The sequence below is a fragment of the Dysidea avara genome, chromosome 2, assembly GCF_963678975.1.
Source record: "Dysidea avara chromosome 2, odDysAvar1.4, whole genome shotgun sequence".
In the NCBI taxonomy this organism is placed as follows: Eukaryota; Metazoa; Porifera; class Demospongiae; order Dictyoceratida; family Dysideidae; genus Dysidea; species Dysidea avara.
Window position 1 is genome coordinate 25,120,837 of NC_089273.1, and position 24,416 is coordinate 25,145,252.

At 36.4% G+C, this 24,416-nt stretch overlaps 1 protein-coding gene across 3 annotated transcripts; it reads right to left on the reverse strand.

Annotated features, from left to right (window-relative positions):
• Nucleotides 1-827: 827 nt before the first annotated feature.
• On the reverse strand, nt 828-20,266 carry LOC136246937 (uncharacterized). Of its 3 annotated transcripts, none has more exons than XM_066038539.1 (8): nt 20,102-20,266; nt 16,457-16,523; nt 15,598-15,708; nt 15,278-15,547; nt 8,937-9,110; nt 8,548-8,643; nt 7,280-7,351; nt 828-2,905 (listed from the first exon to the last, which is right to left on the reverse strand). In XM_066038539.1, exons 2-8 carry the CDS (start codon nt 16,485-16,487, stop codon nt 1,029-1,031), a joined length of 2,631 nt encoding a protein of 876 aa, XP_065894611.1. In that variant the 5' UTR covers nt 16,488-16,523; nt 20,102-20,266; the 3' UTR covers nt 828-1,028. The 3 variants fall into 3 exon arrangements, with proteins under 3 accessions (XP_065894611.1, XP_065894610.1, XP_065894612.1); XM_066038538.1 differs by having other exon boundaries at nt 20,097-20,266; XM_066038540.1 differs by having other exon boundaries at nt 829-2,905; nt 15,598-15,728; nt 20,097-20,266.
• Between the last annotated feature and the right edge of the window lie 4,150 nt (nt 20,267-24,416).

Sequence of the window (24,416 nt, forward strand, 5' to 3'; positions counted from 1 at the left end):
CATTGTGGGTATTGTCTTGAAGCAAATTTGTTGTAATTTTTGACTAGTGTACATGTTATCTCCCCAATCCTTACAAAAGAATGTGATGGGCTCTTCATATACAATCTGATACGTATTAAGTGACAGCAGTCTTGATGATCCATGGCCATTGAAGGCTCTGAGCAATTACAGTTATTTATTATGTATCTGATAATCATTATGAGGTCTGTGTATTATTAGTGGTGGAAACAAACATGCCTCCCTCTTACTTTTTAAAGCAACTATAGCTGTTATAAGCGAACCATTCTTATAGAACAGTCATACATATTTCACATCTATTTGTGATTTACTTGTAATACTACAGTTAAATTCCATCTCAGAGATTGTAAAATCTCAAAATAATTTCCTTGAGGAGTCTGTCTTCCAGAATGGTATGTCAGATTGTATAATATATTTTATACTGATATGCTTTAGCATGCTCCAATTTTGTTTAAGATTCAGTGACAGCCATTCATTTTCTGGTTCCACTTCCCCAGAGTTTTCTGAAGTCTTGAGTGACTGGATTGTTTTCAAATATGCTGACTTACACTGAAGGCTGACAACAAAATTTATAGCATAATTAATTTTTAACAATTTCTGATGAACATATCCACACTTATAAATCTAACACAAATTGGGAAATTTGGGCTAAGTCCTACAATTATGTGTCTGGTCTTTCAAAAATGTCAAGTTTGACGTATCACAATTCTTCATGTTTTTACCCCATGACTTTCTAAATTGCACCTAAAGCACTACTAGTATATTATTAAGCATACTATTTGACCAAATTTCAATGTCATTCCAACAGGTAAAATTATGAGTTGTCAGACACATGTAATTGGAGAGGCTACAAGATCTATTTTCACAGATCAATCACATAATTATATTGAACAAAGTGTATTTTATAGTGTCTGGGTATTTCTAAATAAGTACACAACTATATTCGTTAAAAAACCACACATATAATAGCTAGTTTTTAGCTTACACCATCCATCAGTACTACTGTACAACTAAGATGAAGCTATCTGATGTGCAATTGAAGGGGCAATCTCTTGCAATATTTTAGAGCGATTATTGCTAACTAATTTTATTTCTTGCTCATACTTTCCTGATAAAATGGATTGGTGCACTAGTTCTGTATCAGGTGATCCTGCCAATAGAGCATTGCTAATGTGATCAAGTTCCTTCGTTAACACTTTAACATGACCTAATATTACAAGTTTGATGAAGTGATAATCTGGAGTCCTCACCAAAAATGATTCATAACATCTCATGACAGCTAGCAACAGTTCTCCTTCACAGTATGGTAATAGCTCCTTCACCAACAGAGCTGCTTGCTGTGCTACTAATGCAACAGGGTAAGCGTTACAGTACTCCTCTACAGTTTGAATTAAACTGTGAAAATTTCCTTGGGTAAGACAGTGCTGGGTCTTTTGGCTTAACATTTTGCTCAATTTGTGGGTTAATTTTAGTATTTTGTGACAGCTATTGATCAGCCCAGTCATTTGCCCACTTAGTGTTGGTAAGAATATAGTAACATTTGGTAAGATCGACAAAACACGTTGCAATGCTAGCAATACCAGTATAATATTATGTGGATCAGTAATTGTGTGCATGTTTATCCATTTGAGGCAAAAAGGTATCACGCTATTTTCCACTTGACTTTGTCTGTACATCAGAAAATCCACGGCAGCCAATGATGCTATTGCTCCTACAGTTACTCCATAGCATTTTTGAAAAGACAGTGCTAAGCTATCACCAACCAGTTTGCCAGTGTTTAATCCATCAACTGGTGAAAGATCATGTACTTCTTTACTCTCCATGTTCTCAATTATGTAGTGACTGATGACAGCATGAACTTCAGTGCAATGTTGAGTGTTGTTGTGTGGAGGTATTAGGATATCAGTAAACTGGACTAGGCCATAGGTCCATAGTATATCAACTGTATCTCTTGCTTCATATTCAGTAACATTCCACAAAATGTGTAATACCTCTGTTTGTAATGAAGTTCCAATTCCAGTCCACAATATTAGTGACTTAAGCTTGTCCGATTTTGCCTTAGACAGCAATTCCAAGGTTACATCAATACAAGCTTTCACAGCATACTTTCGATTTCTCTCAATGTTGTTCTTGTCAAAAGCTGTCAAACCTTTATCATACAATTTATCTTGCACATGCTGAATTGCTTCATGGTAAGTTGAGCGGTATCGTTTAATACTATGGCATAATTGTCCTCTTACAAGTGACAGAAGTAGTGGCCACAGGTGGACATCTTGAGCTAATTCATCAAGCAGGTCCGCATCCTCTTGTAACAGTTGACTGACATCAATCACTCCACAAGTCACTAGAGAAATAGCTTCAGTTTGCTCCATTGGACCTACACTAACTACCTGTTTGGTAGGTATGTATTGATCAATATCTTTCATCCTGGTAGTGAGGACTATTTTACAGTTACTAAATGCCTTCACTATTGGCTCAGCATCTTCAACATGCCACACATCATCAATAATGACAAGAAGATTACGACAGTATGTAAATGTTAGTTTTTGAAGTTCACTTTCAGCGTGGTTGATGTCACCTTGCTTCAAGTATTCACCTGTTAATAAGTGATATAGCTGACTTAACTTCATGCTAGGATCAGTAGCTTGTGGTCCAAGTTCCACAAACAAAAATCCATCCTTGAATTGCTCTTCTACAAGTTGATGGTAGCACAAAGCAGTGGCAATGGATGTCTTTCCAAATCCACCAGCTCCAGTAATCGTTAAACTTGCCCCATAACTATTTGTGTAAATGGTAGACTGAAACAATTTGTTCACTATTTCATTCAGTAGTTGCTGACGACAAACATAGTTCGGTGGTAGAGGTGGAGGCTGTGGGCAGCTAATCCCTGTAAAGAGTGATTATGGATTAACAACTAATCAATAGTGTTCACTCCTATGAAGGAACCTATAGTTTCATGCATATACTGTAATTAGTACATATAATAAAATATAAAGTATGCAGTGTTTGTTTATTTCATTGTATCCATGCACTATAACTATAAACATACTTGGCATTTTGCTATGTAGGTTAAAAATTAATGTTATGCTTTATTTTGGCAACTGCCACCACTGTATATAATAAAAATTACCATGATTTAAAATTGGCAATCTGCTAAATTTAATTCCTTACTAAATTGGTATTTATGGAGTGCCATACGTACAGTTGCATGACAATAAAATGTATTAACAAAGCACTGTTACACTATCAGTATAATCAAACATACTGGTGGCATATTTGGTGGCATGTTAAGTGGATAGCATGTTTGTAGTCATGTGTGAACAAACACAGAAACTATATAGACCATAGTGAATCATCTCAGGGGATTAACAGAACACCCTCCATCAGACTACCAAACTACTGTTGTTAATGCAAGTAAGGTTATTCATGGTTGTCAAAACTCTGAAACTAGCTGCCATCTCATGACAGAATATTAATTTATGGAGTGCCTCACAACTCTCACAAGAGAGTGAAGCTCCAAGATCTGTATTGAAGAAATTTAACTAGCCAAGGAACTTGTGAAACTAACACAGTGTAATATATAAGCATCAAAATGTTGGCATCATGGGCCCTCTTGCGCTAACGAGTATGCAAAGGAGAAGAAGAATAATGACATTTTGAGCAAAATTCCGTGGGAATTACTAAATACACGAGAGAAATTATTTACTTACATGCTTATAATAGCATTACACCTAAGGTTGTGTTGCATCACGAGCTGTTTTTTACAAGAGAATAGTTTTAAAGGTTACTTTTTGGTGAGCGTTCTATTAGAGCTAGTCATTCATATAAATAACACATGGTAGTCACGTTCCCTAATTTCCTTAGCCACGTGACTCACTACCATTAGTCTTGATAATACCTTTTGAAGATTTAGATACTCTAATAGAGCAGTCACCTGCCACTAGCTCTAATAGAACAGTCAGATTTTCTGACTAGGCTCTTAACCAGGGGCGTACACAGGAATTTTGAAAAGGGGTTTCCACTACAGCTAAGTGACTGTTATATTAGATTACCTGACTGCTCTATTAGAGTATCTCGATCTTTTCACCAAAATCATAATTCAGAACAATGCTATAAGTGTTGCTATCATGTTAACTACTATTATTAACTAAGATAAAAGTTTAAAATATGTCCTGTTCCATGATAGATTCCAGATTCTGGAAACCTGAAGTTTCAATTTCTTTATGTTTCAAGTAGTGTGTAAAATCCAAAGGGGTTTCCTGAAACCCCTTGAAACCCCCCTCGGTATGCCCCTACTTAACTACCACAGGGGTCCTTTAGGCATATTAGCAGAGCACCATTAAATATAAATCATTAAGCATGTGGATTAGGCTTGAGTACATTATGTTTCTTTAAATTACCTATTATTCTTTCTGACAATTTTTTTATTCACTTATTATTCCCAAAATTATTCCTGGAGTAATTCCTAATTGTAAAATTCAAATGGATATTCTTCTGCAGCTGAAAAGCATAAAAACTATACCCAAAGATCGAGATACTTTAATAGAGCAGTCACAACTAAACTTGTTTGACTGTTCTATTAGGGTAAGTGACTGCTCTATTAGAGTATCTCGATCTTTTTGCCCGATTTTGTGCTGGCAGTGATTGTGGATGTTCCTTTATGAATTTTTCTGCGATACTACACGAAAAATGTGTGAATTCTAATTAATCATTCCGGAAGATCACCCTATTATTCTGGAATTATTTCTGATTCTTTTTACCACCAATTATTTCAAAAATTATTCCGGCATAATGTACGCATGCCTAATGTGGATTGTGACAAAATAATTCATTTGTGCAGCTACACTCAATCAGTCAATACCATATTAACAATTCTCTGTATGCAAATTATCTCATGTATGATATTTTAAATCACTCAAACTAGCCAAACTTAATTTGTCTGCATTATGCCAGCAGCTTGATCAGATGCTTGAAAACAGTAGCAATTTTAATAATCAAACTTCAAGACTCCTAAGATGATTTTCAGAAAATACAATAATATTTATTAACTGCAGTATTGCTTACTGGAAGTATTGAACAGAAACTTTGGTTAGGTGCTGTGTCTCTCTCAGCACTCAATTTTACATTGTGAGACAGTTTCAATAGTCAGCATTACCTCATGCTGGACTAGTCTCTCAGCCTTGCGCCCATTCATGTTGTACTTTTCATAATAATTAATGGTGCATTCAGCATGTATATAGTACTAATTTATAGTTTTGCACTGTAAATAAATAAACTATATAATTTGCTGGTGAAAGTATTACTGTGACCTGCATGTCATTGTAACCCTGTTCTTTTCTTACTGTTTAAACCAAGTGCATGTCCACAGTTGGCCACTGGTAAGAATAATTTTATCTCCTTTTCTTCCAGAAATTCTTTTTATTTAGGTCTTTTTTGTTTCAAATTTTGCCACAGTATTGTTAATACAGCACTGGAGATGAACACTTTGCAATGATTGTTCTATTAGAGTATAATATTTAACAAAGTTTGAAAAATTTTGAAGGAGGCAAGGAGTTGCAGTGTACAAGCCATAATTACTCTGACATTTTCCATAAATTTGTCTAATTATGCCTACATTTTGTTTCTTGTTTTATCTCCCTAAAGCTAAGTACAATTGATGCCTTTCTAGCCACAGGTTAGGTGTAGGTGTACAGCTGGATTCCTAAAACACATATTTATGGGTGTACAGTGGTCTTTTTACACTCAGACGTGGGAAGTTGTTAGTTTAAAGCAGTTTGTATGCGAGAAATTCAAGCTCCAAAAGATCTTGTGAGCAGGCATGCAGGTAAGCTTTTGCAGGTAAGCTTTATCGTCAGATTTGAGGCAGTTTATTCATGTTAGTACAGCAGAAATATAGTTCTGAGACATTGTGAAAACATTCTCAATCTATGTTAAATGACCAAAATACATGTACAATATAGCAGACATCCTAAGATACCAGTAATGATGATTTTTAGGAAAATATTGTTTCTATGAGTACAAACTGAAATGCAACCTTAAGAATGTTTACTCACATGATAGATGATATAATTATGAACAGTCACTACAATTAATCCTTGGAGGCCAAAAAAGCCAATGTAAAAATGTTGTGAAATCAAAGTGCCGGCTAAAAATGGCAACCTTTTAAAGATGACACTGTAGGCATGTCATTATTAAAGTTGACTGGCATAAGTATCACTACAGCCATTCTTGGCCACCATATTTAATTTTAAACTTTTCATCCTGCGCCCAGTTTTTCATAGCTTGGTACATGTATTAAAATAGGTATTGAACATGATGACATTATGCATATTGGGAAATTTCCTGATTTGGAATTAGACAAGTTGTAACTGCAGGGATTCTCCCAAATACGTGGACTTCTCATTTTATATTTTTTCCCAGGGTGACCGGCACCCCTTGCCATCATCCCCAGCACCAGATGGTAAAATGCTGGACAAAGATGTTTCAGGATAATTTAATGTTAAGGAAGCACTTGACCTTCAGATGTTGTAAGGTCAAGTGCTTCAATCACTACTGGGTTGCCAAGGATGGATCTAGCTCTATGTAGGCAGTTTATAGCAGACCGCAGCAAGGAAAAACTACTGGAGCACCACAGCCAAGACATTACCAGGCTATAGGGCTGTTCCCTCTTCACAGAGAGCAGGAAAGCAATTCTCTTATAAACAGTAGTAGCAGCACTACCCATTCCCCCAAAGGTGGAAAACACCAAAGGGGTGAACGAATCCATTTCTACATCACAAACTCTTTGCTCATATCTTCTCTGTTTCTCCCACTCATTGTCTATAGAGAGAAGCAACAGCAGTGTCATGGTAGCTGGAAGCAGTTGGATTAAACACTCTTACATAAAAAACCCTCTGATGTTGACTACCCCAAAATCCATGGGCACTAACATTTAAACAAGCCTCATCCTCAACATTCGCTGTTGCATACTGAAGATTCTCACCAGTCAGTCTTTGCAATACCGGTTCAATGGCAACATCATGGCATGCCTCAGACAGAACAGTTGCAGTGAAGTCCCTAAGTTCATTATGTCTAATAGTAGGGAACCCACCAGATGAACAATTCATAGCATGGTCAACAGTAAATCCATTGCCACAAACACATTTGGATGGAAGACCAACAGGTAACTATCCATAACAAAGGAACAAAGAACCACAAAAGCCCCCGTGAACATTCTCCAAATCAATTTCAAAACATTGCATCATAAACACTGAAAACTGACCTTTTATCAAACGTGCTTGATCATATTTTAATTGTTCTTCCAATTGCATCCTTGATGACACACCATCTGTAGCTACATGTATGCATATAGAATACAGTTTTAATAAATAATACTGTATTCTTGCATATACATTATATATAACTACAAAACCCATAAGAAATGGAACACAAAATTGCTGGCATTTCAAATATATATTTAGCAACCAAATTTTCCAAATTGTGACTGGATCTGTGAAAACCGGTCTTATCGCTCAAGACAGAAAGTTTGATTTTTTCACACAAACACAAAGCTTAATGAATGCACTATCAAATTTTACTATCACAGCCAACCAGAGTAAAGTGGTCTGCTTTTGCTGGCTGCTTTTTTTAAGCACAGTGGCGAGCCGTACAAGTGGTCTGGGGTCTTGATGGAGCCCTGGCCAACCAGGAGATGGCTGTGTGTGGCTGTAAAGCTCTGTGGTATTGGACAATGACCTGTGCTGTAAATTTCCTTTCATTTTATCCAGTTCTGAGCCCTGAATGGCCCATAACTTGACCTAATTTATCCCAACATGTTCCTTTTCAATTTTAGAACACCATCCTTCCCACCTTCCAAGCCCCCCACCTCCCACCCATTTTGCAGATCGCCTGATATAGTCAACCTCGGTTTAAAAACTATCTAAAATAGTGGGAAATGTAGCCGTTGACTACTTCAGTGGATGATCTGGAAGGTAAGAAATTGTTGTAAAATGTGTGAAAATTTGGTATGCGTAGCTACCACCATTGGCCAGCTACAATACTCTCAATATTTAAAACCGGCATTTCTTGATACTTTTAAATGGGCGATAAGACTGGTTTTCCCAGAGACAGTCACAATTGAATATGGCACGGTGTGGTAGTATTGCTATTAATTAGTAATAATGAAGGTTTGTCTAACTTATTGTTTTAATCCAGTCTCACTTTTCCTCAGCTTGGCAACATTAGCTAGACATAAAGAAAACAAATGTGCCTAAAATATGCTTCTAACAAGTGTACATAGACTAAATTTTCTACTGTTGTAAATGAGTAACTAATTGACTCGTTCAGCAAAGCATAACTTGAGTATGGTTAATGTAACAGGCTTTATTTCTTCACTACAAGATATGCCTACAAGGGTTTATCTTTGTCCTCATTTGTGTTCCATTCCTTATTCATTTCCACCAAAACTTCACAGTTGTGCATTTCAAAGTGTGTTTGAATAATTTGAATGTACGTGCAAATTATTAAAAACAAATATTTCAATTACAGTACCTTCAGTGGGTTGTAATAAACTTGTAGTTCTCTCTATAGGAGATTTCTCCTCTTTCAACAAGGAAACTTCTGGTGGTAAGCTGACTGCAATAGACCCTGCAATACATGAGCTATTGTATCTGATAGAGACACTGATGATGTTGTGATCAATGGTGTAAAGTATCGAAATACTGAGCAACTACATATTAACATGTCTATTTTACTAGAGCTTTTGTAAACATTTTCCCACAGTCATTAACCATTCATTGTGGGTGATCTTAAGAGGCACATTAATTTAGAGTAATACCTTTAGGAATAACTGTAAGAGTAACACTGTTTTAAAGGACATTCTTCTTTGATACACAACAGAATGTTACTTGTACAAGTATAGTTTTATGTCAATTGCTTACTTGCTGGAGTTACTGTATCGTAAGCTTTACATCTTCTGACAGCCATAATGGAATGGTCTGCTATCCCACTAGGAGCCTCAATATCAACACATTGGATAATCACACTATCAACTGCACAATCATCTGCTCGAGCAGTAGTACTTGAAATAAGAACTTGTTTTGGCTTCTTGGAATCTAAGTTTGCAAGATGTTGTAATAGTTCCTTCAATGCATCCCTTTGTACATATACACATACTGCATATGGCTACACATAAAATGGAATATTTTGGGAAATGCTTGGTGATGAGTAGCTAACTTTCATAAGGTGTTATACATAATATTATTATATGCAAGTGTATATATTATTACTAAAAGTGTACAATGACTAGGTTAGGCATATCTCGATATTTCCTTTAACTTATCTCGATTATCTAACATATCTCAATAACTGAAACAATTATTTATTTTAGTAATCTGCCAATATTGTAACCAGTAAAGTGAGCTAACTGCAATTTGAAGACTATAAAAAAGTGAAAAATGTTGGTCTTAATACTGTTCCCAAGTGGTAGGAGAGTTGGAGCCCCCAAAACCATCAGGTATCAAGACACACTGTGTCGTGCGGCCCAAGAAATCGGCGCGCCACACCGTGAGTATATTAACAGGAAGAAAGAAAAAGCAATTTTCACACCTATGTAGCTCTGTGATCCCTTATCCGATTGGAACCAAATTTGCTAGAGACGTGCCGCCCAGTTAGGGGAGTCTACATACCAAATTTGAAGAAAATCGCTCCAGCCATTTCCGAGATACGAGCGAACAAAATTTCGTTTTAATTTCTTCGTTTTTTTCTTCATCTTCTTCATTTCGCACACTTCGCAAAATTCGCCATAAAACACGAATTTGTGCTCGGATTGGGCTGACATTTGGCACAATTAATGGGCTCATTAAGGCGGATCTCCGTACCAACTTTGGTAAGAATCCGATGAACATTCACGGAGTTATGACCGATTATTTGCGTAAAATTGTGGAAGCCATATTTACTATCTGATATTGAACTGTTAGAAAGAGTACAAAGGAGGGCAACCAAATATATTCTTAATGACTACACCAGTAACTACAAAGAAAGGCTTTTGAGACTGAAACTTCTTCCACTGATGTATATTTACGACTTAGCTGACATCATGTTTTTTATAAAATCAGTAAAATTTCCATCTGAAAAGTTCAACATATTAAACTTTGTAGAATTTATCTCTGGACCCACAAGATCAGCAGGTTACAAACTTAGACACATGATAGCATCTAAAAACAGTGTAATGAATTCCTACTTCTACCGTATACCCAGATTGTGGAACAGCTTACCATTAATTGACTTATCCCAAACCCTCCTAACTATCAAATTCAAACTCAAGAATTATTTTTGGAATCATTTTGTTAACAATTTTGACAGTAATAACCTATGTACTTTTTATTTCCGTTGCCCCTGTTCCAAATGTTTAAACATTCCAGCTCCTACAAACTATTTTATTCTTTAACTTGTACTCTTTATAGCTACCCCTTGTAATTATTATTTGTAGTTATATAGCTTATTGTAATTTGTAAGTAATTAATTATGGCTACCAGTGCAAGACACTAGTAGACCTCCAGTTCTGTAATTTAATTGTTATAAGCTCTTAGATATTGTTTAATTTTGTTTATTGATCTGTACAGTTCTGTAAAGTATTAATAATAATAATAATAATAAAATAAGGTCGAAGGTCTGTCACGCCTACAGGGTAAACCTCTTGGAGGAATCAGTTGAAAATTGATATGTAGATGGAGCAACCATCGTAGGAGTGCCGTTTTGTGGTTTGAAAGCAATCGGGATAAAGACCATGGAGATATGACACAAAACCCAACCTGTGTCAAAATTACGTGATCGATTTTTATGAATAAAAAACTATTAGTTTTCGTGTCTACCAGGCAAACCGCTTAGAGCAACGAGCTGAAAATCAGTATATAGCTGGAATAATCATCATAGAAAGACCTTGCAGTAGTACAGAAGAATCGGATTACAGATCACTGAGTTATGATTCGAAAGGCAACTACGTGCAGCAAATGCGAGATCGAGATACTCTAATAGAACAGTCACCCTAATAAAGCAATCAACTGCATTTATAATTTACTCAGTTATATTACATTGCAAGTCATTCTGTAGGGAATTCAGCTACAAACAAGTCACCCTGTAGTCAGATCAGTTAGAAGACGGTACCTAGTAGAGAGTTCAGCTACAAAGAAGCCATCATGTAGAGAGTTCAGCTCAAATAAATCACCCTGTAGACAATTCAGCTACAAACAAATTGCCCTGTATAAACATCAGCTAGAAGAAGTTACCTTGTAGAGAGTTCAGTTACAAAGAAACAATCATGCAAAGAGTTTAGCTGCAAACAAATCACCCAGTAGAAAGTTCCGCTATGAACAGATCACACTGTAGAGAGTTCAGTTAGAAACAAGTATCCTGTAGATAGATCAGCTAGAAGAAGTCACTTTGTAGAGAGTTCAGCTGCAAAGAAACCACCATGTAAGAGAGTTCAGCTGCAAACAAATCATCTGTAGAGAGTTCAGCTAGGAACAAGTCACCCTGTACAGAGATCAGCTAGAAACAAGTCATCCTGTAGAGAGTTCAGCTAGAAGAAGTTACATTGCAGAGAGTTCAGCTACAAAGAAAATACCATGTAAGAGAGTTCAGCTGCAAACAAATCATCTGTAGAGAGTTCAGCTAGGAACAAATCACCCTGTAGAGAGTTCAGCTAGAAACAAGCCACCTGTAGAGAGTTCAGCTAGAAGAAGTTACATTGTAGAGAGTTCAGCTACAAAGAAACTACCATGTAGAAAGTTCAGCTGCAAACAAATCGCCCTGTAGAGCATTCAGCTACAAACAAATCACCCTGTAGAAAGATCAGCTAGAAGAAGTTACCTTGTAGAGAGTTCAGCTACAAACAATCACCCTGTAGAGAGTTCAGCTAGAAACAAGTCACCCTGTAGAGAGATCAGCTAGAAACAAGCCACCCGTAGAGAGTTCAGCTAGATAAAGGTAATATTGTAGATAGTTCAGCTACAAAGAAACTACCATGTAGAGAGTTCAGCTGCAAACAAATCGCCCTGTAGAAAATTCAGCTATAAACAAATCACCCTGTAGAAAGATCAGCTAGAAGAAGTTACCTTGTAGAGAGTTCAGCTACAAACAAATCACCCTGTAGAGAGTTCAGCTACAAACAAGTCCCCTGTAGAGAGATCAGCTAGAAACAAGTCACCCTGTAGAGAGTTCAGCTAGAAGAAGTCACATTGTAGAGAGTTCAGCTACAAAGAAACTACCATGTAGAGAGTTCATCTGCAAACAAATTTCCCTGTAGAGAATTCAGCTACAAACAATCACCCTGTAGAAAGATCAGCTAGAAGAAGTTACCTTGTAGAGAGTTCAGCTAGAAACAAGTCAGCCTGTAGAGAGATCAGCTAGAAACAAGTCACCCTGTAGAGAGTTCAGCTAGAAGAAGTTATATTGTAGAGAGTTCAGCTACAAAGAAACTACCATGTAGAGAGTTCAGCTGCAAACAAATTTCCCTATAGAGAATTCAGCTGCAAACAATCACCCTGTAGAAAGATCAGCTAGAAGAAGTTACCTTGTAGAGAGTTCAGCTACAAACAAATCACCTTGTAGAGAGTTCAGCTAGAAACAAGTCATCCTGTAGAGAGATCAGCTAGAAACAAGTCACCCTGTAGAGAGTTCAGCTAGAAGAAGTTACATTGTAGAGAGTTCAGCTACAAAGAAACTACCATGTAGAGAGTTCAGCTGCAAACAAATTTCCCTGTAGAGAATTCAGCTGCAAAAATCACCCTGTAGAAAGATCAGCTAGAAGAAGTTACCTTGTAGAGAGTTCAGCTACAAACAAGTCACCCTGTAGAGAGATCAGTTAGAAACAAGTCACCCTGTAGAGAGTTCAGCTAGAAGAAGTTACATTGTAGAGAGTTCAGCTACAAAGAAACTACCATGTAGAGAGTTCAGCTGCAAACAAATTTCCCTGTAGAGAATTCAGCTGCAAACAATCACCCTGTAGAAAGATCAGCTAGAAGAAGTTACCTTGTAGAGAGTTCAGCTACAAACAAATCACCTTGTAGACAGTTCAGCTAGAAACAAGTCACCCTGTAGAGAGATCAGCTAGAAACAAGCCACCTGTAGAGAGTTCAGTTAGAAGAAGTTACATTGTAGAGAGTTCAGCAGTTCAGCTGCAAACAAATCGCCCTGTAGAGAATTCAGCTACAAACAAATCACCCTGTAGAAAGATCAGCTAGAAGAAGTTACCTTGTAGAGAGTTCAGCTACAAACAAATCATCCTGTAGAGAGTTCAGCTACAAACAAGTCATCCGGTAGAGAGATCAGCTAGAAGAATCACCTTGCAGAGAGGTCAGCTACAAAGAAATCACCCTGCTTCATCCTTTCTTTTTCCTGTAGTAAAGAAAAAATGATAGGTTAAAAGCCTATGGCCGGCTTTGGGATATACAAATACAAAAAGAAGTGAAATCTAATCCAAAACAGTCAAGCTGTAAAAAAAAGAGTACGGCCCTGTGAAAGGCTATAGTGAAAAAAGATGTGAAATCCAAGGTGGTGGCCAAGAAATGGCTGTGATGGTAGGTTAATGGTAAAACTTTTAATAGCAACAATTCAGGTGAATTTTGTGCCAATTGACCAAGCGGCACCAATTCACCTGAATTGTTGTTATTAAAATTTTTACCATTAACCTACCATCACAGCCATTTCTTGGCCGCCGCCTTGGATTTCACATCTTTTTTCACTATAGCCTTTCACAGGGCCGCACTATTTTTTTACAGCTTGGCTGTTTTGGATTAGATACTATTATCTAGATTAACAAACCCAACATCCTTATCTCAATAAGTCTTATGATATCTCTATAATCGAATATATCTTGATAATCGCACACCTCTAATTATTAATTTTAACGAATTGGAAATTCTCATGCAGTTCTAGTTCCTTTTGTGAGAGTAATATCTGATACCTCAAAACTGTTATAGGGAAGGTCAGCTAATGAGAATAGTCTCAAAGGATAAATGTTGCTTTACATCTTTTTGAGAATACATGTAGCTGAAATCCAACGTGACTTATAATGGACTGATCATTGTAATACCAAATATGTACTTTTATGAAGCTGCAAGGAAAATCTATACTTCCAAGAGACAATTACTAGACAAAATTGCTCAGATTTCACACAGTAAACATACATACTGTAATTATTTTAATTTACATTCAAATAATCAATTTCCATGCCAAGAATGTACAGTGGAACTTATATTATTATTATCCACACTAATTGAGGGAAAGGTGTTCATACAATTGAAAGGTACATAATCAGTCATCCATACATTAATTTTATATACAGACTTTGCTCAATTACTCCTAATATAAAGCATACACTTGTAGACAAAATACTCTAATAGAGCAGTCAATTTAATGTTCAGATAATCGATTGCTTGGTTAATGGGTATTCAGATAATCGTGGTTCCACTGCATATAGAATTTGCCATACTGACTGACAACCAAATTTCTATTTATGAATATATTCACCGATTTATAGATCATGCTTTTATCTTCCAATATGCAAACATTTTCAATTTAAAAATTACATAGACCTCTTGTCACGTGATCTATATGGATATGTAGGCAAAAGAATTGTGCTAAACTACATACCACAACATTTATAACATGTTTGTTAGTTACCCTGTAATTAACACTGAAAAAGTTAGTTCAGGGCACACCAGATACAATTGATACTCAAATATATGGATGGCAGAGGCGGATCCAGGAGCTGGCAAGGGGAGGGGCACAAGTTGTAGGTGGTTGGGGAGTGCAGATTCTCTTTTTAGTTCCTGTATTTTTTAACAGCAATGCTCACTCCTTAGTACAGTAGGGTGATTATGTTCTTTGCAGATGGTTGTGAAGTCTTAAAGACTATGAAAATCTTAAACACCAGCAACATGATGATTAGTTTTAGAGATGCCTTGTACTTATGAAGGTGCTAGGTGACAGTTTGACAACTGTTTAAACTTTGGTTTCAGGTGAGTTTGTAATTAATGGTGATAATATGCAGTTTTCATGTGTTGCATAAATAAATTGATTTTGGTCTGACAAGGTGTATAGTATTTCTATCAAAAGAAGTATGCCTCTTCCACCAAGGGGGGATATGCCCCAAATGCTTCATCCTGGATCTGCCATTTGATGGCATATTAATATTTTGACCATTAACTTGGTGTACATCTTATACCACTGCTATAGCATACTGTACAATCATACTATAATATTGAATAATGCACCACACCTGAAAATAGCTTATCAGGGAGACCACGCATTACTGATATCGTGTTAAACAAGTGACAGAAATGTTCGTAATTGCTTGTAGTGTCTAACTGAACTAGTAGAAGATTGATAACCCTCTGACATCTGATTCTTGAGCTTTCTCCATTAACAATAAAACTCTCCACATCACTAGGAATTTCTAAATGCTGTTTTAGAATTTTGATGGTCAGTTTACAGTTAGGTATTAAACTCTGATACAACAAGTTGTAGTATCTGATGAGAAATGAAAACTCTGTTAAAGATAATAATACTATAATAGGTCAATTATATTTGTTATCTTACCAGGTTTTCTCATAATCACATCTATCACTTGTGGTCCATACAAACAGTCTGGTTTACTAACTACTGTATGGTCACTAGTTGAGTGGTCTTTACCAACAAGTGGTCCAATGTCTATAGTGGAACAGCTTGTACTAAGAACACAAACTTCAAAGTAAAGTAAATTTTACAGACACAAAATAGTAAGGCCAGATATCATACAGTTTCATATAATTTTTTATATGACAGGTGCATGTTGCTATAAATTTTGCACATACATACGTACTTGCACCTAGAAAAGTTTAGAATATCATGTCAAATTTATGTCAAACTGCAAACCATCTTAGCCATGAATTATATTATTTTGCACATCCCCATAGCACTTAAATCGATAGATATACAGGCACTAGTGCCTTTACTCTCTGCCTCTCTCTAGCATTGCATGTAGATTTTTACTTGAAACATCACAATAATTATAAGAAGAAAAAAATAAAAACAAGTAAAAGGGCTAGAATACCTGCAAGACTTGGGTCTATGAGTGTAATGTACAGTGTCATGTACTGTAAACATATTGTTATAACTGGAACTTATTAATCTGGTCATTGAATATTCCATCAGATTCCAGAAGTTGCTCTTATGTGCTCTACCAATGTTTGTTACTGTACATTGTTAGATTTGCTCTACACATTTACAGAAGTTTCTACCATGTTGTGCTTAAATTCTAGGCTATGTACATATACTGTACGTAACATTATAGTAATGCGAGGTATTATTCAATAAAGCCAAATTTGTACTAAATTAGTTGTAGAGAGCATTTGTATTATATATATGCGTGCACGTAAACATAAACTTATTCCTGCTTCATGTAATCCAAAATACTTACTAGAGTTATCTGTGTGACAGTGATGCTCCATAGTGTCTTCTGTATTCCCTTCTGTATGTAAATGACCCTAAAGTAAGACAAGACAAGAAATTGAATAAATGTGCTACATACATGCTCATTTTGGATATATTGTAACCTGATGAGTTTCGTGAAGCATTACTACACAATTATTATTATTATCACGCATGTACAGTTTTTGAGAATTTCTAGTTTTCTAGTTGCTGTGGTTCAACACTAGCATACATTCACACCAGACATGGGTCAAGCACTTAGGTCAAGGGCTTGAAGCACTTTTAAAGCACCTGTATAAGTGCTTAAGTACAAGCACAAGCACAAATGCTACAATTGAGTAAATGCTTCAAGTACAAAGTGAAGCACTATTTAAGTGCTTGATATAATTACTTAATTACTTTATTAACAAACATACACTGTTAAAAATAAAGAGTAACCACCACTCTGAAGAGTTCCCAGTGTAGGGAGGATTTAACACCCCATGGAGAGTAACCAACACTCTGAAGAGAATAACCATTACTCTGAAGAGTAAGTGACACCACCTTCAGAGCATGTGTTACTCCCCAGTTACTCCTTTAGAGTAATGGTTACTCTCCAGGGGTGTTAAATCCTCCCTACACTGGGAACTCCTTGAGAGTTGTGGTTACTCTTCATTTTAACAGTGTACATAATGGTGCATGTAGTTATGCACCTATTGTTTTAAGTACTATTGTTATAATGAACAAACATCAATCGGTAAAAGTTTCATCTTTCAATCTGCACCTCTCAGGCCTGAAGACTTTCCCTGCTACACTAAATAATTGTTCTACAGGTACACCTGATAGAACAATTATTCACATTTGATAGCACCTTGTGGCTGTTAAATGAGAAGCTCATTGGATCAAAGACTTTTGATAAGAGCTGGCAGCTTTTGTGCTTTAAAATGTGCTTATAAGCACTTTGAAATATAAGTAATTAAGTACCAGCACAAGTCAAATGCTGCACAGTAACAAATACTTTTAAGCACTTCAAATCAAGTGCTTAAGGTGCTTATAAGTGCAAGTGCTTAAGGCTTGACCCATGTCTGATTCATACAGAACATAGTGCATGTGGAAGTGAAAGAATAAGGAATTTAATTATACAGAGCAACCAGCTAGATAAGGAAGACAGTGGACGTCATTTCACAAGAATTTATAACACCCAACCCATTCCATTCGATCAATTCATAGCAATATCAATCACAAAAAAAATTGTTTGAGTGTTCGAGACCTTTGTAATTCAATGTGTGATGAAGTGCAAACAAAACAAAATTGTATCTGTGCTGTTAAGTGGTGGGAGTACAGCATTTTTAACAGTCACATGTTACTGGTTAGATCACTGAGCAAGGTGCTTTCCTTGCAATAATGTTAATGTGATTAGTACCAGGTACAATAGGTTGGCATGTATCATATGGCTTCAGACATAGGGAATTATTTAGTAATAATGAATACTGTTACATTATTAGCCTTCAAATACTTGTGTACTTTCATGTTTGAAATAGTATTCATAGTACTCATTGATACTACCTAATGTTGATGCTGATCTTGAACTAAATGTTATCATGGTATAAGTTATCATTGAAAACAGCCCTACATATGCATATGCCTGGATTTAAGAATGGTAGCACTGAAAAATTAATGAAAATTTGATTGCTGTTTAAAATTGCTTGTGTGTGATGGCTTGACTAAGCTTGTTTGTGTAATATGCTGATTGTTCATCCAAATTAACCAAAATTTCATAGTATTAAGGTTTCCTTCTGTACAGTATGTAGATGAAACAAAGTAGTGGTAATGTACATAACTATTATAGGTTTTAAATCCTAATTAGCAAACTACACCACAGTACTTAGCTCTCCACCAGGGAGACAGTAAGGAGGTCCCTTCCCCCTGAAGCCATTAAACAATGATATACAAACAAACAAACAAGTTTCAACACCATAGTGTGTGACCCTACACATAATTATAATCTCTGTCTGGATAGAGAGATACTTAGAATTAATGTAGTATACAAGACTTGGGCATGGAGTGGATCTTCAGGAATTGTGACCTATCATTGTGGCAGACCACAACAACATGTGAACCAGGCGATCATGAGAAACCACTAGCATCATTAGCTGTGCTAACCTGACCTGTGTTTTGGCCCAAGAATATCTATCAATAAACAAACATCATAAGCTCAATTGTGGGCACATGTATGTCATGTCATATCATACAGTACTATAAGTAGGGACCACAAAGGAGTGGGTGTGGCCCATGAAAAATATCACCCAAAAAATCAGCTTCACTTTTCCCTGATGATGATGATGATGATGAGGCAGTGTTGGTTAGGTAAAACTAAGTCTTCAGATTGACCTGAAACGCTTTCAACAAGTTACTATATAGAATTAATAAAAAATTAAATGGAATTTTCTACTGCCAGCTTGTTTCAGTACTTTTTATTGATGTGTCATGGTCCCTAGTCTATGTCAAAAACTCCAAAAAATTTTTGTGCACTTGTTTGTTAACTTTTTTTTTGTAAAATAAAATTATTATCCACGCATAAGAAAGAAATGGTGTCGTGCACCCCAGCTATCAATTATCATCTGAAAAGTGAAAATAATATCCATTATGCTTTGTTGTCAGCTATGTTCAACCCATTGCTCAGCATTGCGAATCAAGAACTGTAACACAGTAATGTACTGTAATACTGCATGTGTGATTGTACACACTTGGCAAATCAGCTGTGCTGCCTGCTTAGTAAGTAATAATAAAGAATAAAGTAACCACTATAATGGATATGGACAATTTCTGTTATGAGGAAGCCATCATGTTCTACAGCCAAATCGATAATTGCAAAGATTAATGGGACACAAAGGCTGGTAAGTTCATGAAGAATGCATTGTATGTGCTGTGGTAGCTATGCCAAAAGGCACGTGTCCAGCTGAAGCAATGTTGAACAGTGAAAAGTCAAGCCCATAGCCTTATTGAGGTATGCTTGTCATGATCTTACGAAGTAAAAGAGCTGAGATTTCAACCCATAAAACTCCTTTTCTGGTACCTTATAAGTTTATATGCTAACCCTAATGTATTCTACAATATTATTCAAGATAACACATGATAATTGTGGAGCAAAATCTATGTGGCAGTGATGATAAAGTGTGATTTAAGTTTTCCTGGCCTAGTTTCAAGGTATCAAGAATTGCTTACAACCATTAACAAGTATAAATTTGCACTATAAAGGATCAGTAAATACTTCGGGTATCAAATACACCCATGTGGTTGATTTTCCAAATTCTGCATATATTATAATCATGCTAGACAGTAACTTAACTGCTATTTAGCTAATTATTTATGAGCGGGTGGTTACTGGACCGAAAGTTTTTCTTTTGCGAATAACACAACTACTCTTGTATCGATCAAACGCATTAGTTGTATGAAGTAGCTAGGTGTGAGATAGAGGCGAGCTGTAGTTGGAGAGGGTGAAGCGAGCAAAGATGGGCCAACCCTACAGTAGCTCACCTCGAACTCGCCAAAATTGTACATACTTCATACAGACAGTGAAAGATAACCCCTAGGGATATTTGTGACACTGCAGATCAATCAGGTAGCTGCAATACGTAGTGTAATCTTACGTAACTATATCATAGGTGTCTGCAACCCGGCATATAAGTTATGCTGCAACAGGTTCCTTTCTTGTATCCAGTCAGCAAATCTATTTCAGATGAGGTTAAAACTTAGTCTATCGTCTGCAATGAATAGGAATTATTATCAAGGGTCAAAGAAACCCACAGTGAGGTCGTTGCGTAGTTTGCAATCTGTTATATATCTACTAATATGGTGATACACAATCAAAATGAATCCTACGTAATCTCGCGCCGCGCGTACGTCCCAATTGTTCATTCCATAGGCGTGGAGACGGGGGGGCCAGGGGGCCATGGCCCCCCCCACTTTTATGGGACACTGTTTGCGAGTAAAGATCGAGATACTCTAATAGAACAGTCAGGATCTGGATGCTCTAATAGAGCAGTCACAGTATTCAGAGCCGGAAGCAGTACAGCAAGTTATAAATAAGGAGATATAATTGGTGGAGAGCAGCTATTGTCAGCAATCTGTGACCCTTTTTTTTTTGGTTTTCAATTATAGCTGGCCTGGCCCCCTCTCTCTTTGGCCTGCTCCACCTGCCCTGGTTCATTCCGTTTCTTGGAAATGGAATTGGGGCGGGCGGCCCCAGAAAACTATCACGAAGTGAACAACAAAGATCAGCAATCAATGAATCGTCAGTGGTTAGCATCATTTCTGGAACTCAGTACAGATTCTACAGTTACTCACGTGACACAGCCTAACGCAGGTAGCTAGCCGTGCGCAGAAAATACGAATCGCAGAAAGGAAACCAGTTAGCCTGGACTACGAGAAAATGATAGATTCTATAGTTTTGCGTACATGTACAGCAGAGTAGCAGGAAGGAGGAGCCCCATCCGTAGTTCATGTGACAGCAAGGTAGTAGGTACATGGAGCTGGAGGTCATTGACTTTATAAGGAGGAGAGTTATAGTCTATGGTTTTGACTCTATTGAGGCCGAATGGCTGTAGCTAGTTTTACCTAAAGTAGCATGAGTGAGCTTGCTAATACATTGATCAGTTCCATGCAGTGATGATTCATTTCCTAGCTAGCTAAATGAATAATAAAACTAGCCTTTCAGAATGATATCACGCCGAAATTAGGCCACTCCAAATAAATTCTCTGTTTCCCGTCCTTGACTCAAGCATATTTGCATGCGGGCGGGCGGTCCATTTCCATTATTTCATTATAAGATTAATTGGCAGCTTTTCAAGCCGTTATTTGCCTGGCACAACCATAAAAAGCTGCATAAAAGCATGCTTAACCTTTTCAGGTTGCAAAATAGTGCAAACGTGAAGTTTGTGCCAACTCGATAGCACTGCTGACACGTGAACTGACACACTGTTTCAAGATGCATGGCTTTAGGCTGAGCCTCTCAGTATGCAAGAATAACCAGAAAATAATGGAAGAATACTTAATAATGGAATATTTAGAGCTGACAGTAACTAGATGCGGGCGGTGGACGGGAAACAGAAATTTATTTGGAATGACCTTGGAGTGGGGCTGAAAATCGTGATAAAGATCGATATACTCTAATAGAACGCTCAAATGGCCTAATAGAGCAGTCAAGGCCTTCACAAAAACGTGTTCCTAAAAGTAGCTTTAAAAAAGGTGCCTACAGCAGAAATCGAACCAGGTAACTAGCTACCTCTTACTTTACGAGTTGGTGTCTTACCACTGTATCAAGTGTTTCCAAGTGAATATAGGCTGTTTTGTACTGCTTATCAATGCTTAAAATTATGTTGATTAACCCTGTAGTCAACAGCTAAAAACTTTGCCAAAAAAGTTTTTAAGCCTGTTTTTAATAGTTTTGAGGTGTTTTAGTTAAAATGCTTTAAATTGTATCTATAAAATTGCTATAAATTAATTTTGGTGAAGTCTGAGACATTAATCCCCATTACCTTTAGGCACCAGCCTATTAAGCTGGCACAATTTGGAGCGCAATAGGTGTTTTGAAGTTGCTAGCATAGTGGGTAGATTTTTGCCATACTGTAAATTGTTATCAGTGGAAAAGATTGACATACTTAGCTACTCTATTAGTAACCTTGTGTACTTTCCCATATACATTCTTTTCAAGCGCAAAAAGAATTAAGGTACTGGTTCGTAGCCTTATTAGTAATTCTAATGAACCAATGAGCTACATTACTTAAACATTTGACATAATAGGATGCTAAATGAATCATTCTTAATTGGTTAACTTTGTGAACAATTTCTTGCAAGATTGGTATCCATATACAGAAAGTGCAAAACTGTTAGTTAAACATGAAAGTTGAGGCAAAAGGTTTGTGCATAATTGTGAGCATAATAGGTAAACTTTTGAGCACTGCAGTATAGCATAATTGGTAAAATGAAAATCATAATAGGGTGATGCTTAACCGTGGACAAAACATTGATAAGTGCATTAATAAGATCACTGGAAAAGTCATTTAGTGTATGACGGCTTTGTTGCTTGTGGTTAACTTTTTCCAGTTGGGATTTCTTTAAAATAATTACTTCAAGGCTAGCTATATAGCTAGCTATTTATCTACTCATTTAACTACAGTCTTCTGAAACTACATGCTATAAAGTTACAGTATAACATTTTTGATTGATCATCATTAATCATTATTGTCTTGTTAAATGCGACTCCTGTTTACTAGAAATATAATTAACCTTGCACTTATGTGAACTTTCCTACATGGCTTTCATGCAATAACAGTCTATAACACAATTCATAATAACATGTGTATCTTACATCCAGTAGTACACTTGTACAACAAGTCAGAAATGATGTATGCATGACTATACACATGCAGTAGTATACGTATACTCTGTACTGTCAGGAGTTCATAATATTTAGGGTACTTGCTTGAACAGTATGTACTATACTTTTGAAACCTAAACCTATGCCTTTGAATATCAGTCATAATATAGGTACTTATAAGAAATCAAGAACAGTTGCTACTTACTTGTCCAAAAGGTATTTCTCATCACACTATATAGCTACTGTATCAAGAGGGAACTTTATTTGTCATAATACTTGTTCTTTCACAATTTGTACACATTGTAATAAAATTACAGCGCTTGTTTCATTTTCTTATAATGCGCATTTTCATTAAATACAATTGCTATTGTGCGATGTTATAGCTACATAAGATATCTGTTAAGCAATGAGTGTATTATCAATGCAGTATGCTAAATGTCATTCTTAAGCTTAAACTTAATATGCAAAGGCTATTATAATCAAAAGTCAGTGAGAATGAGAAGTGTGACTTACCGGTAACAATGTCGCACATATTGATATTATGGAATTGTAAAGTGTTTATACATGATATGTCCCTACCTCATTGCAACATTCATGTACTGTATAGCAACCATATGCACAGTACAAGTGACATTATGAAAACTAGTGACTGACTGTAATAGCAGGGCATATGGACCCTATCACACAACAGGTCATGTCTCAGAACTGCATGTGGAGAAGAATATTTGCATTTTGTAACGAATATAAAGCCAATTAAATGCTTAATAATATAGCTGGTAACTTACATGTCCTTTAAATCCCTTAAACGCCAGAACCGTTTATCAAAAAGCACTTTGATATGGGTAAGAGTATACTAGTGAGTTATGAAACTTAAATAATATCCAAGCACACTTTGCATGCTGAGTGTCTTTAGCTACTGTACATATAGACTAGTAGCTAATTACTTTAATGTGACCGGGACTGCGAAAACAAGGCATATGGGCAAATTTTCCTGACTTCATCACTCATAACTTTTCATGCTGTCATGCTTTGGTTTTCAAATATAGGCAGTTCGCGTTCACCTGAGCCACCACCAAATACAGTTTACCTAGGATTTCTGGTATGCTCTTACAGGAAAATTTTGTAATTTGGCATTACTGAACCTTATTGAATAGGCATTGTAATTGCATGCAGTAATTGCGTGTAACAAAATCACACCTTCACTGTAAAAAAGACATGTCCATGAAACTACAAGTACCTGTAACCCACTCACTCAGCTGTAGAAAAGACTTCATCAAAGTGAAAATAACTGGTAGTTTAAAGAGCTGATATCTGAAGCATCCAAGAATCAATGTTACTGTAATTTCCAAAGCTTTAATGGATAAGGTGACAACTCTGCCTGCTAGCCTCATATAAAATTTATATGAACAGCATCATTTCTAAGCTATAGATGGCTCTCCAGTCTTTAAAGATTGAATCACAATCAAACAGTAGAATTATAAATTATACACCCCTGTATATATAAATCCAGATACAAGACATTAGCCATTATGGAATTGCATTAGTAATGTAATTACTGTCAGCAATTAAATTACACCAGGGAAAGTCATAT

Coding starts and splice junctions, on each gene's coding strand:
- LOC136246937 (XM_066038539.1), bottom strand. CDS start 16,487: ATGGAGCATCACTGTCACACAGATAACTCTA. Junction 15,709..16,456: donor CTGTCACACAGATAACTCTA/GTAAGTATTTTG, acceptor GTTCCACTATAG/ACATTGGACCACTTGTTGGT. Junction 9,111..15,277: donor CCCTGATAAGCTATTTTCAG/GTGTGGTGCATT, acceptor TTGCAAACTTAG/ATTCCAAGAAGCCAAAACAA.